Genomic DNA, 17,437 nt, shown 5'->3' with positions numbered 1-17,437 from the left:
TCAGCAGTGGACCCAGTGGAGTGGAAGCTGGATTCCCAGTCAACCACACTCCCACAGCAGCAGATCTGAACTGTTCTCACTTGCCCTGACGCAGTTGTGAACAGATGTGTGCAGTAACCCCTGAGAAAGCTCTATCAAGCATCCAGAAACTTCACATATGTAAGTCTGAGTCACATCACCAGGTAAACACTAAGACTTGCAGAAGTAATACTAAAGAATGAGGGAAATTTAGAATGAATTGTGGAGGAGGGAAAGGGTGAAAACTAGTTGCAGCCCCAAAGCCTAACTTCAGGAAAGGAACATCTCACCAATATCCATATCCATTTTCTAAGTTTTTTTTAGCAAGATCCTGGATGAGCTGCCCCCCCCCCACCTGTGTGAAGAAGCAGATCTGTGTGCTGTAAGGAGTGGACTGTTGTGGCTGTTAAAATGCACTATTCTTCATTCACACCTTTCACAAATGTAAATGCACTAGAAGAAAATATGGTGGGGGAGGGCCCTGGGTGGCTCACTTGGTTGAGCCTCTGACTCTTGATTTTGACTTAGGTCATGATCTCAGGGTTGTGAGATTGAGCCCTGCATCTGGCTCAGCAGAGCCTGCTTGGGATTCTCTCTCTCTGCCCTTCTCCCCTACTCTCATGTGCTCTCTCTCTCTCAAAAAAAAAAAAATATATATATATATATAAATATAAGTATATATAAATATATATATAAGTATATATAAGTGTATATATATAAGGGTATAAGTATATATAAGTATAAATATAAATATAAATATAAATGTGTGTGTGTATATATATATATATATATATATAGTGGGATTAAAATAAACCCATGGTCAGGAGGATCTACATATGACATGCAACCTAGGAGCCATAAAATAAAAGATTAATGAATTCAACTGTATTAAACAAATTCTGCATGGAAGAAAAAGTTTCATATGAAGTCAAATGTCAGATGACAAAGAGAAAAAAAACTGTAACTTCTATCACAATGTCCTGAATTCTTTAATATGTACAGAGAACTCCTAAATATTGCAATAAGAAAAACACTCATGGTATCAGCATTGATAGTGACAAAAAACTCCAAAATCTCAATGGCTTAAACACAAAAGTTTATTTCTCATCTGTTTTGTGTCCATGATGGGTCACTTGGGGGCCTTTCCTGTGTTGCCCTCATTGTAGTACTTATGCCGCTAAGCAGCTGTCTCCTGACATATTCTTGGTAATTGTGGCAGAAGTAACTCCATAGCAAGTCACACTGGCAATTAAGTATGGGCCTGAAATGGATAGGCACTAATTCCTCTCACAAGTCATTGGCCAGAAGTAGTCCCACAGGCCTGCCTAAGTCTGAGGGGACAAGGCTTCACTATACCATGTGTGCCTGGGGGAAGAGGAAGACCCAGCTCCCGTGAGTGGCACCAAGCCCATCCCATTACCACGCCAGATAGTCTATGACTTATTTGGTTTCTCAGCTGAAGGTCTTGTCAAAGAAAGACGATGGCATATTTCATTACATTTCAAATGCTGGTGATTAAAAAAGTAAAAAATTCCCTTCTTTCCAAAATTGGTAGTGACATCGTTCTGATCAAGAGAGTGAATCTGGGGATCTGTCAGATAGATAAGCCCTTTTCCATTACTAGTCACCCAACCTAAAAGAGAAATAAATATGTATGAGAATTAAATCCTCTACAAATGTCAGTAATGTGTTTCAGAGAAATAAAATGTATATGCTTAAAGAGATATTTTAAAAACCTGGTCATAATGGTTTACTTTTAATAAATTTCTGCTAAGGGATTTGGTATTGCATACTCCAATAATTGGTTTAAAAAGGGAAACTAAATGCTGAGTAATTAAATTTGTCAGCTATGACATACCTAGATCACCAATTTTCAAGGAATTAGAGAGCAGTAAAATGCACTTAGTTTAATTACTAAGATCACAATATATTGAATATTTATTTCATGATGCATAAGTTTATTTAGTGCCTAACTCATTAATTCATATATTCATCTGTTCATTTAACAAATACTTATTGAGTATACATGCTGTACAAGACACTATTTTGAGTACTGGGGATTTAGCAATGAACGAGTGAGTCAAAAATTCCTACACTTGGGGTGCCTGGGTGGCTCAGTTTGGTGAGTGGCTGACTCTTGATTTTGGCTCAGGTCATGATCCCAGGGTTGTGTGATGGAGCCCTGAGTCAGGCTTCGCACTGAGTGTGGAGCCTCCTTAAGATTCTGTCTCTCAGGGCCCCCGGGTGTGTCAGTCGGTCGGTCCGTCGGTCTGTAGGTCGGTAGGTTAAGGGTCAGACTTCAGCTCAGGTCATGATCTCCCTGCTCATGAATTCAAGCCCCACATAGAGCTCTGTGCTGACAGCTCGGAGCCTGGAGCCTGCTTTGGATTCTGTGTCTCCCTCTCTCTCTGCCCCTCCCCTGCTCATGCTCTGTCTCTCTCTCAAAAATAAATAAACATTAAAAAAATTTTAAGATTCTTTCTCTCTCTCTCCCTTCCCCACTCATGCACATGCACTCTCTTTCTCTCTCTCAAAAAAAAAAAAAAACCAATAAAAAATATCCCTACACTCATTGAGCTAATATTCTGGTGAAGTGGGACAGATTAAGAAGCAATATAAGGGGGCGCCTGGGTGGCTCAGTCGGTTGAGCGTCCGACTTCGGCTCAGGTCATGATCTCACAGTTCGTGAGTTCGAGCCCCACGTCGGGCTCTGTGCTGACAGCTCAGAGCCTGGAGCCTGTTTCAGATTCTGTGTCTCCCTCTCTCTCTCTGACCCTCCCCCGTTCATGCTCTGTCTTTCTCTGTCTCAAAAAAAGTAAATAAACGTTAAAAAAAATTTTTTTAAGAAGCAATATAAGTACGTAAAATATATAATATGGCAGAGAGTGATGATAAATGCTACAGAAGGGGAGTAGACAAAATCTTGGGGAATGGTCATGGAATCATTATTAAAAATAATTATAATAAACCTCATTTATCATTTAAGTGAAGTGGAGAGTATTGGCTCTTATATCAGTATAATAGTTCTGATAAATAAAATACTAGATGAACTGAAACAAAATTAAAATATAAATGCAGAAAATTTTTAAAAAGTCAGATTTTTGTACACACAACTTTCTGTTCCATAATGATCACCATTTATGAAACCCAATATCACACTTGTAATAAGGGTAAAGGGCTGAAGAAATGAAAGAGTGGAAAGATTTTCACATATTAAAACATGCAATATTAAAAAACCTACATCACTCAAATACACTTAAGTGAAATTTTAAAAAGCTGTTGTGGATTTGCTCTAGAATTAAGCTCAACAGAATGTGAGGCAGATCTTCTCACTGATTATGTATTACTCTAGACACTTGTAGAACCTTTACACATTTTTTTTCAGACAGCACTTGCTACATATAGTAAAATCAATTTATTAAATTTATTTATTTATTTTTAAGTTTATTTCTTTTGAGAGAGAGAGAGAGAGAGAGAGAGAGAGAGAGAGAGAACAAGTGGGGAAGGGAGAGAGAAGGAGAGGGAGAGAATTCCAAGCAGGCTCTGCACGATCAGCACAGAGCCCGATATAGGGCTTGAACTCACGAACCATGAGATCCCGACCTGAGCCGAAATCAAGAGTCAGATGCTCTTTATCCACAGGATACAGGTGTGCTGTTTTGAAGGGACACATGCACCCCCGTGTTTATAGCAGCACTATCAACAATAGCCAAAGTATGGAATGAGCCCAAATATCCATGGATGGATGAATGGATAAAGAAGATGTGGTGTGTGTGTGTGTATATACACACACCACCCCCCCCCACATACACATTGGAATATTACTCGGCAATCAAAAAGAATGAAATCTTGCCATTTGCAACTATGTGGATGGAACTGGAGGGTATTATGCTAAGTGAAATTAGTCAATCAGAGAAAGGCAAAAATCATATGACTTCACTCATATGAGGACTTTAAGAGACAACACAGATGAACATAAGGGAAGGGAAACAAAAAGAATATAAAAACATGGAGGGGGACAAGACAGAGGAGACTCATAAATATGGAGAACAAACTGAGGGTTACTGGAGGGGTTGTGGGAGGGGGGATGGGCTAAATGGGTAAGGGGCACTAAGGAACCTACTCCTGAAATCATTGTTGCACTAAATGATAACTAATTTGGATGTAAATTTTAAAAAATAAAAAAATAAAATTAAAAAAACTAAGAAAAAAAGTCAGATGCTCAAGCGACTGAGCCACCCAGGCACCCCATAAAATTGATTAATTTAATTACACATAGTAGTCTAGGCACTGAACAATCTATTAAATAATGACTGGAAGAGCTAGTTACAAGATCTCATATTTACATATGAATAACACTAAAAGTAAAAAAAATAATCCCCAATTTCACATACCTTGTAAATCGACCACAACATCTCTATGATTAGAAAACTCGTAGGAAAAATGGCCGTATGCCAAGCCATAGTCTGTAGCTTTGTATTCTGTTTTAACCACTTTCGCATTATTTGATAATTTTACAAATTCTCCCAGGATATAAGGTTCCACACTTATACATCCCTTTATTGTCTTGCCTTCCAAAATCTGAAAAATAGAAATGGGAGACAATATACCACAATGGCTAGGAAGGCTGCAGGCTCTGGGGTCCAGCAGACCTCACTTTGAACCCAGGCTTTGCCACTTAGGAGCTTTGTTATAGATTTTGGTTTGCCCGCTTGTAAATCAGGTATTATAATAATAGCCCCTATAGGAGTGTTAAAAGAATTATATGAGAAAAATGCATGTAGGGTGGTTAACACATTATGTGATATATAAGAGAACCTAAAATTATTATTATTCTTTAAAATGCTCACATAAAAATGAGGCCATGATGGGACCTATCCCAGGGAGTTAGCCCGTTAGGATATGTGGATAGATCATGTGCTGGGACACGGGACTGGAATGTCAGCTAAGCATTTGTGTGTATCATCTATTTTTCAGAGTTGTTTCAAAGGTTAATGTGTTAAATGTCTGGCATAGTGCTTGACATAAAGAAAGTGAAAAATGGATGATAGCTATTATTAGTGGTAATAGAATATGGGTCTAAAAATGTCTCTGGCCAAAGTAAAACAAAATCCTTTAGGTGTGAATGAGCTAAGGATTCGATATAGTTGGGGAGGCAGAATATTCTTGATCCAAATAAGAGAAAAGTCAGTGGAGGCGGATTGTTGCCTATCTATATTTAAAGAGATATCCTAGTGAAAACACATTGGTTTCGATGGCCCCAGAAGGTAGAGCTGTAATTCACAGGTAGAATTCAGAGGAAGACAGATTTGGGCTAAATCTAAGAGCTTTCTAACAACTAGAATTATTTGAAAGTGAAAAGGTAATAATTATTTGTCCTTACTAAAGGTATTTAAGCTATGACTTAGTAATCACTTGGTCACAAGGGGTGGGGTCCAACAGATGTGAAACAGGGAATGAATGCATTGTGCTGAGGGAATAATTTGTACTACATATGATCTTCAGGGTCCTTCTTCTCTCGTTGAAAGTACAGACAGTACACAAAGAAAGGATACTACAAATGCCAACTTGACCATGTATGCAGACCAGATACCAAAATTAACAGAGTGATTTGGGAGATCCAAGATCCAAATTGTATATTCAGGGTAGAGAGGGTCTTAGTTCTGACATGTCTAAGTGGATAAAGCAGACGAAGTAGATGAAGGAGTCTGGTAACTGAGTTTACTGGATTTTACCAGAAATCTCACCTGACATATATTTATAGGCCTGTTTAAGCAAACCCTTACTCCCTTTAATCTCACCAGTAATACTGTGGATGGGATATAGAATATCTGTGTTGGGATCTTTTGTTCATAAAGCCTCTTGTTAAATTCTGTCACGTAGTGCTGTGCGGTCATTTGCCGTTCCACATCAGCGAAGTGGTGCCAGAGCCCCTTCTGCTCCTTATATTCTTTCCCAACATACCTATGACCAGAGGAAAAAAATACAAAAAGAAATGCAAAAGTGATCCTACCATAGAGTAAGACAGCAAAGACCAAAGAAGATACACAAAACTGCTTGAAAGATGTTACTCTTTCTCTACCTTAGTCAATATTATCTTGAATTCTCCTATGACTCAAATAATCTTGTGAGAGCCTCCTGAACAACAGAACATAATTCATGCTAGCTGACTGTGATGGTTAATTCTATGTGCTACCTTCACGTGGACATAAGGTGCCCAGATATTTGATCAACCGTTATTATGGGTGTTTTTGTGAGGTTGTTTGGGGACGAATTTCACATTTGAATCAACGGACTGAGTAAAGCAGATTGCTCCCCCTAATGTGGATAGGCCCAATCCAATCAGCTGAAGGACCAAATAGCAAAAGACTGACCTTCTCCCAAGATAGACATTCCTCTTGCCAAACTGTCTTTGAGCTGGACATGGGTCTTTCCTGCCTTTGGACTTGAAGGGAAACATCGGCTCTTCCTGGGTCTTCTGCCTGTTGGCCTTGGCAACTACACCATTCGTTGTCCTGGGTCTCCACCTTGCCAACTACACATTTTGAGATTTTCCTGCCTCTATAATCATGCAAGCCAATTTCTGACAATAACTCTCGTCTATATATGTTTGCATCTTCTTGGCTCTGTTTTTCTGAAGAACCCTGTCTGATACACTGCTCCAGGATAATACTGATTATAGAGGAAATCTCCCCTTAACGAATCAGCCTGCCAGGCTTCCTTGGTAAGTCAAGGGAGCCAGGATGGGCACCAGAAAGTGCAGACTCTGCAACCAGATCTTTTACTACCTGCAGCGTGGTCTTAAACAGGCTAACTAAACAATCTGAAGCCTTCCTCTACCCCTTCCCCTTGCGAGTCCTTCATCTCTACAAATATTTGTTTGCATCATCACCTATTACGTGTATAGCATTGTGCTAGTCAGACCTGAGTGTTTCAAAGAAAGTATGAAATATGTATATTTCAAGGACTTATGCATACTTGGAGACAAAATAAATGAGGCAGTAAATGATTAAGTGTTGAAAGGAGCAAGAAGTAACTATCACACTTTACTGTGGTTTATATTTGCTATACGTTGGTGTGAATTCATGAGTAATTCACATGCGTCCAGAGCGACCTCCAAAAATCAAAGGGAACTGTTAGAGTTACAGGCCTCAACTAGAGAAAACTCTCTCCAGAAGTTTCTGCCAATAAGATAATGAAATCCACGTTGGCTGCAGTTTTGGCCATTCAGCCTCCTGGGGATCCGAAAAGAAACCTGACAGGGGTGGCTGCAGAGGAGGAACCCACATGGCATCAGAAAGCAGGCTGCAGGGGACCAGCTGTCCTAACAGAGGTATTCCGTCAGTGCTGTGAGCATTTCTGCTACAGATGGACCTCTGGGCTGCAAGAACTTTGAACCCGTTTGGAACTTTGAGCAAACCTTGGTACAGGATCATTTCCCAAGCATTCTTGCAGAGGACCTCCAGTGCTAGGCACAGGATCATCAATCTGGGAATGTAGACCCATTCTTTCTGGCATCTTATGCCATTTTGCTGGGGTCATTTTTCTTCAGTAAAGATTTGTTAGTAGTAAACTCTTTTTTCTTTGACTGCTTTTTAAGATTGTTTCTTTGTCCTTGGTGTTCTGAAGTTTGACTACAATGTGGCTAGAAGTGGACTTATGATTGTCTCCCTTCCTCCCTTCCTTCCTTCCTCCCCTCCTCTCTTCTAGTTTCTTCCCTCATTCCTTTTCTATCCTGCTTAGGATTCATTGTGATTCCTGTATTTGAAGATTAATGGGTTTTGGCAATTCTGGAAAATCATCAGATATTATCTATTCAAATAGATATTTGCTTTGTTATCTTTTTCTGATCAGACATATATTGGACCCTCTCACTCCATCTTCCATGTTTCTTATTCTCTTTTATTTCCCATCTCAGATCCTCCTATGATGCATCCTGGTGTATTAGCTTCTTAGGGCTGCTGCAACCAAGTGCCATAGATTGGGTGCCTTATACAACAGAAGTAGATTCTCTCACAGTTCTGGAGCCTAGAAGTCCAAGATCAAGCTATCAGCAGGGTCATGTTCCCTCTGAAGGCACTAGGGAAGAATGTTTTCCGGTCCTCCCTCCTGGCTTCTGGTGGTTCCTGCCTTATGGCAACAATAACTACAATTTCATATGCATTCTCCTTGTGTGCATCTCTCTCTCTTGTTTTTTAATGTTTATTTATTTTTGAGAGATAGAGAGACAGAGTGTGAGTAGGAAGGGGCAAAGAAAGAGAGAGACACAGAATTGGAAGCAGGGTCCAGGCCCTGAGCTGTCAGCACAGAGCCCGACGTGGGGCTCCAACTCACCAACCGCAAAACCATGACCTGAGCCGAAGTTGAATGCTTACCTGACTGAGCCATCCAGGCACCCCCACGTGCATGTCTCTCTTTAAATTTCTTTTTTAGAGCGGTGCCTGGGTCCCCTCTGTCCCCCTCTCTCTCTGCCCCTCGTGTGTGCAGGTACATGCACATTCTCTCTTTCTCAAAAATAAATGAACATTAAAAAAATAAATTTCTTTTTTATAAGGATACCAATCACAGTGGACGAAGGGCCCACTCTACTCATCTTAACTAATTAATCTGCAATGACTCTATTTCAGTAAGATCCTAGTCTGAGTACAAGGGGTTAGGGCTTCAACGTATGAATCTGAGGCTGAGGGCACACAGCTGTTAAAAAGTCATTCAACCCATAACACACGGCTCCATCATTGGATGCAAGTTTCTTAACATCTCTGCACCTCAGTTCCCTCATCTGTAAAATGGGGATAATAATATTAACCTCATAGGGTTTTGTGATGATTGATTAGATTAGTATAAAAATGACTTAAAATGAGGCTTGGCAAGTATATACTTGGTAAATATATTTATTGTTTCTACTATTATTATCATCAACAACCTTTTCAAGAAATGTACTTCCATTTTTTAAGAATCACCCAATTTCTCTCTCTCTTACTTCCTCTCTTCCTACTTATTTCTTAAATTATTTGGATTTGGATAAAGAGCAGGGTTCACCTTAAAATTCTTGGCTGATAGGTCTTTTCCAATACACAGATGATGTAAAAGTAGGCCTCAGACTCCACGGGGAAAAATAGTAACATGGTTACAAATTTTTCAAGTAAGTTTTTGCTTAAAGTTGTTGTCAAGAACTAAGGCCAAATTAAAAATTTTCCAGGTGTTTACCTCAATGGGGTGAGTATTTTTTTAAGAAAACTTTTTCCTTGGGGCACCTGGGTGGCTCGGTCGGTTGAGCGGCCGACTTCAGCTCAGGTCATGATCTCGCGGTCCGTGAGTTCGAGCCCTGCGTCGGGTTCTGTGCTGACAGCTCAGAGCCTGGAGCCTGTTTCAGATTCTGTGTCTCCCTCTCTCTGACCCTCCCCCGTTCATGCTCTGTCTCTCTCTGTCTCAAAAATAAATAAACTTTAAGAAAAAAAAAAAAAAAGAAAACTTTTTCCTTGAGGACGTATCCATTCCTGAATCCTTGCTCTATATGGATGGATGGTATCTAAACTCACTCCCTTCCATGTGTAATTTTTATCACTAGCTGCCGTCTCATCCTACCCCACTCAAAACTTGTACAGAGTGTCCTAGGGGCTCGGTATACATTTATATCCCTGGATATGCTTCATATCTGTAGGCTCAAAGGATTTTCCTACCTTTTTTGCAGGCTCACTTATTACTTATAAGTGGGGCTTTTGTAGTTTAACTAGATTTTTTTGTCAGCATTTGTTAGTGGGAGCGCTTAAGGCTCTCTGTCCTGCCACATGGTCAGAAACTCCATTTTCTTATCTGTACGATGGGGATAATAATGTTTCCCTGATAGGTTTGACATCATGTATGTCTATGTAAAATGGCTGACATAATGGTGGTCAATGTGTGGTAACTGCTATTAATTAATTAATGAGTTGGAGGAAGGAGTAGACATCTGAAATATGTATTTTGGCCAAATTTTTCAGCTCTTTCAAAATTTCATAAATGATTAAGAGAAAGGCATAATTAGCCCATTTTACATTAGTGGTATAGATGTTTTAAAGAAATACCTCCCCAGAGTTTCTTCTTGATGAAGATGATGAACCCAGAAAGCGTTTCTTTGTCTGCCTTTCTTCTTCACATTCAGGTAGTTCCCCAAATACACAACAGTTTCCTGGGCTGTCCATAATTCTGATTTTTTAGAATATTTTAATAAAAGAGCATCTGGAAAAAAGGTAAGAAAAAATGGATGTTATTTGTATTTTAAAGTTTATTTTAATTTTTTAATTTTTATTTTTTTATGTTTATTTTTATTTTTGAGAGACAGAAACAGAGCATGAGCAGGGGAGGGGCATAGAGAGAGAGGGAGACACAGAACCCGAAGTAGACTCCAGGTTCTGAGCTGTCAGCACAAAGCCCAACATGGGGCTTGAACCCATGAACCGTGAGATCATGCTGAGCTGAATTCGGACACTTAACTGACTGAGCTACCCATTTATTTTATTTTGAGAGAGAGAAAGAGAGAGAGAGACTGCACACACACAAGGGTGGGGGGCAGAGAGAGAGGGAGACAGAATTGAAGCAGTCTCCAGGCTCCAACCTGTCAGCACAGAGCCTGACGTGGGGCTTGAACTCATGAACCAGATCATAATGTGAGTGGAAGTCAGACGCTTAACCAACTGAGCCACCCAAGCGCCCCTGGATGTTATTTTCAAAGGGATGTTACAATTCATGAATAAATTTGAAGTGACACAGATCCTAATCCAGCTTGTCTGAAATCATTAGCTTCTTTAGACATTTTCTCAAATTTTAGCCTTCTCTATGAATACTACTAAAAAGTTAGTGAAGTACAATAAAGAAGTAAAGCTTTGCAAATATAATGAAGATTCACAAAACCTTTCTCTTGTGATGGAGAGGGATTAAGGCTAGAATTTCTGTATGAAAGCAGTGGAGGGGCACCTGGGTGGCTCATTCGATTGAGCATTCCACTCTTGATTTTGGCTCAGGTCATGATCTTATGGTTCATGGGACTGAGCCCTGTACCAGTTTCTTCACTGTCAGTGTGGAGCCTACTTGGGATTCTTTCTCTCTCTCCCCTGCTCCTTCTCTAAAAAAAAAAAAAAAAAAAAAAAAAAAAATATATATGTATGTGTGTGTGTATATATATATATGTATCTCATATATGTGTGTGTGTATATATATATATATATACACATATATATATACACACACACATATATGAGATACATATATATATATACACATATATATACATATATATACACATATACATATATATACATATACATATATATACACATACACATATAAATGTACACATACATATACATATACATATGTACACATATATATACACATACATATATATACACATACATATATATACATATATATGTACATATATATATATACACACACACATACACACATACATATACGAGAAAGCAGTGAAAAATAAAGGGCTTTTTAAACAGTAAAATGCCAGAGTTCATATTGGAACAGTGATACATGTTTGCATCTTCTAATTATCTGGGGGGCCCAGATAATGGAGGCTACTACCTGTGCCAGACCACATAGATAGAAATAAATGAAACAATTATACCTCAGAGATTCCTGGAAACTCCAGAAATCATGGTTACATATTAAAGTGCACCTTAATTTTCTCTGAGTTGTTTTGTTTAAGCTGGGAAAGTCCAGGAATTACTTGAGAAAATACAGCTACTGTACGAAGATGCTACTCAATTGAAAAAGGAAAAGATAGGAAGGAAAAGTAAAAACTGTCTCCACCAGAAGGAAAGGAGGAACAGTGCTAGCAAGAAAGCATTTCTTTGAGGGGGAAAGACATGAGCCCTAAGGAAGAAATGCAACATTTTGGGATCCAAGTTAAGATAAAGTGAACAAGGACCTTCTGCATCCAGGTCATGTTAATGGATGAATGAACAGAAGACTCAGGAGAAAAAGTACTTAAAATAAGATAAACTCATGGGTCTGGGGTTGGGGAGGGAGATGACTGGAGGCTGGGGAAGATAGTGACGAGGGCTGGGCAACTCAATCAGAGAAGCTGGGGTTGGAAACAGAAGGTGGGCCTCTTGCACACATACATAGGAAGGCTAAGTGAATTGAGGGAAGAAGAAAGGAGGAAATGTACAACTTGTTTTGTTTTTCCAACTTTGGGCTTCCTCTCTTTTTCTTATCTGTACACCGGGGATGATAATGTTTCCCTAATGGGTATGAGATCATGTACATATGGCTTTTCACCTGTAAACTGGCACATAACAATAAAGCAGTTACTTAACTCTAAGGAATGTGATTCGGAACCTTCAGAGTCCCTAAATAGGGAATAGAAAATAGGGAAACCCTATTATAGTGGAACGTTTTGCCCTTTTTTGTAACAACCTGAACTGTCTTTTTAGTCTGAATTCAAGGCAGCAGGCAAAACACGGGAATACCCTGAAGCAAAGGTTATTGACATTGGCTTTATACAAAGCCACTGGAGGGCTCTTAAAAAATACTCATGCCTGGATCCAAACCCCAGAGCTATTCGATCAGAATCATAGATACTTCCTGAGGCTGTACCTACTGGAAAGGTTGTACTTACTGTATGCTTGGTGCAGTTGATTGGGCTTAAAAACTCCTGTATTCTCCAGTCTCTGTAGGAGCCAATCATGTCTCACCCCTGCCAAAAGTTTTTCAAAGTCATCAGGGAGCAGGGTTCGAGCCTCTAGGATCTCTTGCCTTGTCATTCCCGGCAATGAAACAAAAGAACTTCCACTGGAATTCAGAAAGGACTGCGGGTTTTCCCCCTCAGAAGAACCGCTGGAAAATGCTGGTGATTTCAACCACCCTGCCGAGGACGAGGTGGAGTTCTGGCTGCAGTTTAGCATGTTTCCTAGTTTGTTTCCCTCCTCCATGGTAGTGCAGTCCTTGCTAAAATCAGAGGAGGGAATGTTACTGCTTACAGAGGAGTTGGGGGTTTCAGGCCATTGACCATGCGACTGTCTCAGAGCACATAGGCTGTAAGAGCCACGTCTGCTTGTGGGGTGAACATCTGTGCTCTCGAGCCATTGGCCCTCCTCATCCACTGTGGAGGCATCAGGGTCGATGCCCTGCTCTTTGACTGAGCCACTGCTCTTTCCTGAGTCAGGATTTTGAACAGGCCAATGAAGAGTGGAAAAGCTACGTGCTGTCCTGGAACGTTGGCCCAGGGGATCCTCCATGACTATGTCAGAGTCTAAGGGCATATCCTCTTCTTTTTCTGCTGTTTCTCCTTCCGGGTCAACCCAGGCGGAACTTTCTTTAAATGTAAGGCCTGTGCCTCTTTTGATTTCCTCTCCATGCCTGTCTTCGGCATCATAGTTGATTTCTGGAAATTCATCAATTAGTTCAAAGGTTTCTTCTTCTTGGACCAAAGGGTATGTGGCCGTGTTCTTGGGCCAACCAGCATCAAAAGAGGACAAAGAAGCAGAACCAAACGAGGGTCTGGAATGAGCAGAAGTATTTCTGGATCCCCTATTTCTGGCTTTCTGCACATCTTCTGGAACTCCTTCTAACAGCCCCGCCCCAGACGCTGAGAACATGCCTGTTGTGTTATGAGGATGGGAGGTTTTCAAGGGCACGTGGCTGTGTCGTTGACTTTGCAAAGACTCTAAATTGTCATCCTTGGACATTTGGAGAGAGAGACCGTGAAGCTCTGAAGATAGTGGATGTACAGGTCTGGTTTCCTCATTGATGTCTTCAGACGGGGCAGCGGAACACTCAGTATCCACAAGGTGCACTTCTTTGCAAGGCTCTTTTCTGGTTGACCTATCGTCCACATAATTCACTTCCTCCCAGCTGGTAGAAGAGCTAACCACCGATAATTCGCTCCAAGAACTGGAGCACTGGCTGTCACTCAGAGACTTGTTCAAAACAGCTCCTTCACCATGGCTGTGATCTGATGACTCAACCTCAGTTCCCCCATCTTGATCCAAGGAGACTCGAAAGGCATCAGAACGGGTCCAGTTTTTCCTTGCTATCCTCCTGAGTTTCTCCTGACCATTCTTAGCCTTGTGGGAGGAAGATATTACGGTGCTTTTTTGAAAATGTGGTTTGTCTTCAGTGGTACACACAGTATCTATGTTTTTTGTCTCTGTTTCTAGAGTAGTGATACAGACTCCCGTTTTCATATCTTTCTGTTTATCTTTGTTGTTCCCACAAGAGCCCTCAAAAACTTCGCACACTGAAGTGTGGTGCTGTGAATAGGTTTCAAGGATTTTTTGGAAATCTACTTGCCCATGCAAGATGGGTTTATCCAACCCGTGCTTGAAACTCTCTGGAACATAAGACTTGTCATCTAAGTTTGAGAAGCTTTGAATTTGTAAATGATCCTTTACCTGGGTGATAACTGACATGATCTCCTGAGAGAGAATTTCTCTCTCCTGACTTTCAGAGGAAGTACTGAAACTGTACAGCTTTCCCATAGCTTCATGACAGAGCTGACTTGCTGTACGGACCACCTCTGTCTCCCCATACAGTCTTTGGTGCACAGTGGTGAGGCCAAAAGCAGCTTTGAGAAGACTGTGAAGCTCTTGTTTTCCACTAACTCGTTCATCATATCTCTTGGTGAGGAGGCCAATTTCAAAGGCCTCTTTGGCTTCACACAGATATGAATTTTTCATTTCCACAGGACAGTCATTAGAGCTAGTATAGGACAACAAGCACGTGCCACGGATATTCTGAGGAAAAAACCAAGCACATAATCAGACACTGAAATAGAAACTGGAAGTGAATCAGGAAACACTTCATTCCTGGAGGACAGTGATTAGAAATATTATAGGAAAATAAACACGTGGCACAGATATTCTAAGAAAAATACACAATCACATATTGAGTCGAGGACCTAAAGTCTCTTTGGTGAATCAGGGAAAGGGACTGGGATGGATGTGATTGGCTGGCATGAAGGTGTAAGAGATTAGTTTTAACTACCATCTTACTATAGGCCTGATACTTTTTTTAAAAAAGTTTATTTATTTTTTTAGTAATCTCTGCACCCAAAGTGGGGTTCGAACTCATGACTCTGAGATCGAGAGTCACATACTCTTCTGACTGAGCCAGCCCAGGTCTGATACTTTTTGATCAAAGATGATAAACTTGTTGTTGTTGTTGTTACTGCTGTTGTTAGTTTCAGCAAACAGTCTATACATGGGACAGGGACACAGTAAGTTTCTCTATGCAAAAGAGAAATAAGACTGCTATATATAAACACATCATTTATTTAACAATAATCAAAACAACAGAGTAGTGGCTTCCAAACCCCTCTGTGCACCTGGGCAGTATTTCAGAATAAAAGATTTCCGAGTACTAATCCCAGACATTTGCATTTAGTGGGTCTAAGGTGGATCAGGAATGTGCATTTTGAGAAGACTCCTTGTGTGATTCTGCTGTGCTTGGGAACCATTGGCCTCAGGCAGACAACATCAGACCCGCAGGCTGAATTAATTTAGCTTCCACCAGGATGTCCCTACCCTGACTGATAAAACCTTTCCATACATGAGGTCTGATTACAATTCTCCAATGAAGTGCACAAAGCCTACTTTAGGTTAGCCCTTTTCCTCTCACTGGTAGCTTCCATCACTGGGGAGAGGTAGAGTGTGGGGCTGTACCCTGCTTACCACAGCCGTGAGCACAAAGAGGGGTGTGTAGGGACTGAAGGCAGCTGCCAGTTTGCAGGCTTCTGCAGCTGAGAGCAAATGGTGGTCAAACTCCTTCAGCAAACCCTGTGAGAAAACAGGCCAAGTGTTGTGTTGACAATTATTTATCCATTAGCAAAAGTCAGGCTATGAAATTCCTTTACTTTTCTTTCAGGATTCTGAGGGACACCCTGCCCTTTACCACAACAACACCTGAACAGTGCCAAGAAAGAGTTAAGCGTCTCAAAGGACCCTAGGGAATTGAGTGTCCTATCCCCCAACACCCATACACAGTCCATCCCCCTCCCTCCCCAGAGTGGGCCTAACGTGTGCAAAATAATTCACACAAGTTTCTCTGCAGGATCATGCAACTCTTTGTTCACAGAAATCCCCCACATTTTGCAGCCAAATTAGCTGATGATTTCTGCACTGTTCTTGGCAAAGAGCCTTTTAATGTATGATTTCACAGCAATTAAGATTCATTCATTCATCCTAGAAATATGCATTGAGAACCTCCATGTGCCAGGCACTGTTCTAAACACGAAGGAGATAGCAGACAGTTGAGCCTGCAGTAAATAAGCTTGCTTCCTATTGAGCGGAGGGGATCAGTCAATACGCAAAATGAGTAAAATGCATATTATCTGACACGGTGACAAATAGTCAAGAGAAAAATAAAGCAGGAAAAGGTCAAGGAGCTCCACGGTGGGGAGGCAGTTAGCAATTTTTTAAAAATTTTCTCTTTCTTTCTTCCTTTCTTCCTCTTCCTTCCTTCTGTCCATCCTTCCTTCCTTTCTTTTTTAAGGTAAGCTCTATATCTAACGTGGGGCTTGAACTCATGACCCTGAGTTCAAGAGTCACATGTTCTACCGACTGAGCCAACCAGGTGCCCTGGCAGTTTACAATTTTAAACAGTCATCAGAGACAACTTCACTGAACTAGAGATATAACCCTTTTCTCGTGTGTTGGTCTGACAGCACAAGCAACATTTTGTTAAAACTCAGATTGTTAGCAGCAAGCTGCAAGCCTTCTTACGCCACACTCATTACTATTAAGTATGGTTACTATTGTCACTTTAGTATTTAACAAAAAATGCCAATCTTTGTGATACTATTAAAAATCTCAATATCGGGGTGCCAGGTGGCTCATTCTGTTAGGCATCTGACTCTTGATTTTAGCTCCAGTCATGATCTCACCATTTGTGAGTTCGAGCCCCGCATTGGGCTCTGTCCTGCCAGCGTGGAGCCTGCTTGGGATTCTCCCTCTCTCCCTCTCTCTGCCCCTCCCCCATTTGTGCTGTATCTCTCTCAAAATAAATAAACTTAAAAAAATAATTTCAGTATCAGTGCAGTGCAGGAGAGCAGCTCAATGTCTATGTTGATGCTCCAAACTGGACAGAGACCTGAGTTCTGCTCCTAGTTTCCTTCCTACCTAGTGTGCAAACTATAGAGGTCACTTAATTTGTCTGGACCTCAGTTTATTTTTCTCTAAAATCGGAATGATATATTTTGCTCTACCTACTTCATAGGGTTTTGTGGAGCTCATATACATATATACATGTGTGTGTATATATATATATATGTGTGTATATATATACACACACACACACATACACTCACATACTTTTTGAATTATAAAGGAATATATAAAAATTAGTAATCATTATTTAAATTTTTTTAAATGTTTGCTTTTTGAGAGAGAGAGAGAGAGAGCGTGAGTGTTGGGGGGGGTGGGGGGGA

The 17,437-nt window shown here is 40.6% G+C and overlaps 1 protein-coding gene across 3 annotated transcripts in view; it reads right to left on the bottom strand.

Annotated features, from left to right (window-relative positions):
• Positions 1-1,097: 1,097 nt before the first annotated feature.
• The window catches only part of ALPK1 (alpha kinase 1), a 136,242-nt gene continuing 119,902 nt past the window's right edge, over positions 1,098-17,437 (bottom strand). For all 3 annotated transcript variants that reach the window (XM_047090629.1, XM_047090630.1, XM_047090631.1), the window contains 6 exons: positions 15,684-15,788; positions 12,632-14,747; positions 10,083-10,236; positions 5,820-5,982; positions 4,413-4,599; positions 1,098-1,651 (listed from right to left, as the gene is read on the bottom strand). In XM_047090629.1, coding sequence (XP_046946585.1) covers positions 1,452-1,651; positions 4,413-4,599; positions 5,820-5,982; positions 10,083-10,236; positions 12,632-14,747; positions 15,684-15,788 — 2,925 coding nt within the window. In that variant the 3' untranslated portion in view covers positions 1,098-1,451. The remainder of the gene's footprint in view (positions 1,652-4,412; positions 4,600-5,819; positions 5,983-10,082; positions 10,237-12,631; positions 14,748-15,683; positions 15,789-17,437) is intronic.

This window comes from Lynx rufus, unplaced genomic scaffold (genome assembly GCF_022079265.1).
Source record: "Lynx rufus isolate CCGP_SWC_20201006 ecotype Redwood Valley unplaced genomic scaffold, mLynRuf1.p SCAF_3, whole genome shotgun sequence".
Lineage (NCBI taxonomy): Eukaryota > Metazoa > Chordata > Mammalia > Carnivora > Felidae > Lynx > Lynx rufus.
Note: the sequence above shows the minus strand (reverse complement) of the source record. Positions and strands in the feature narration are given on the sequence as shown.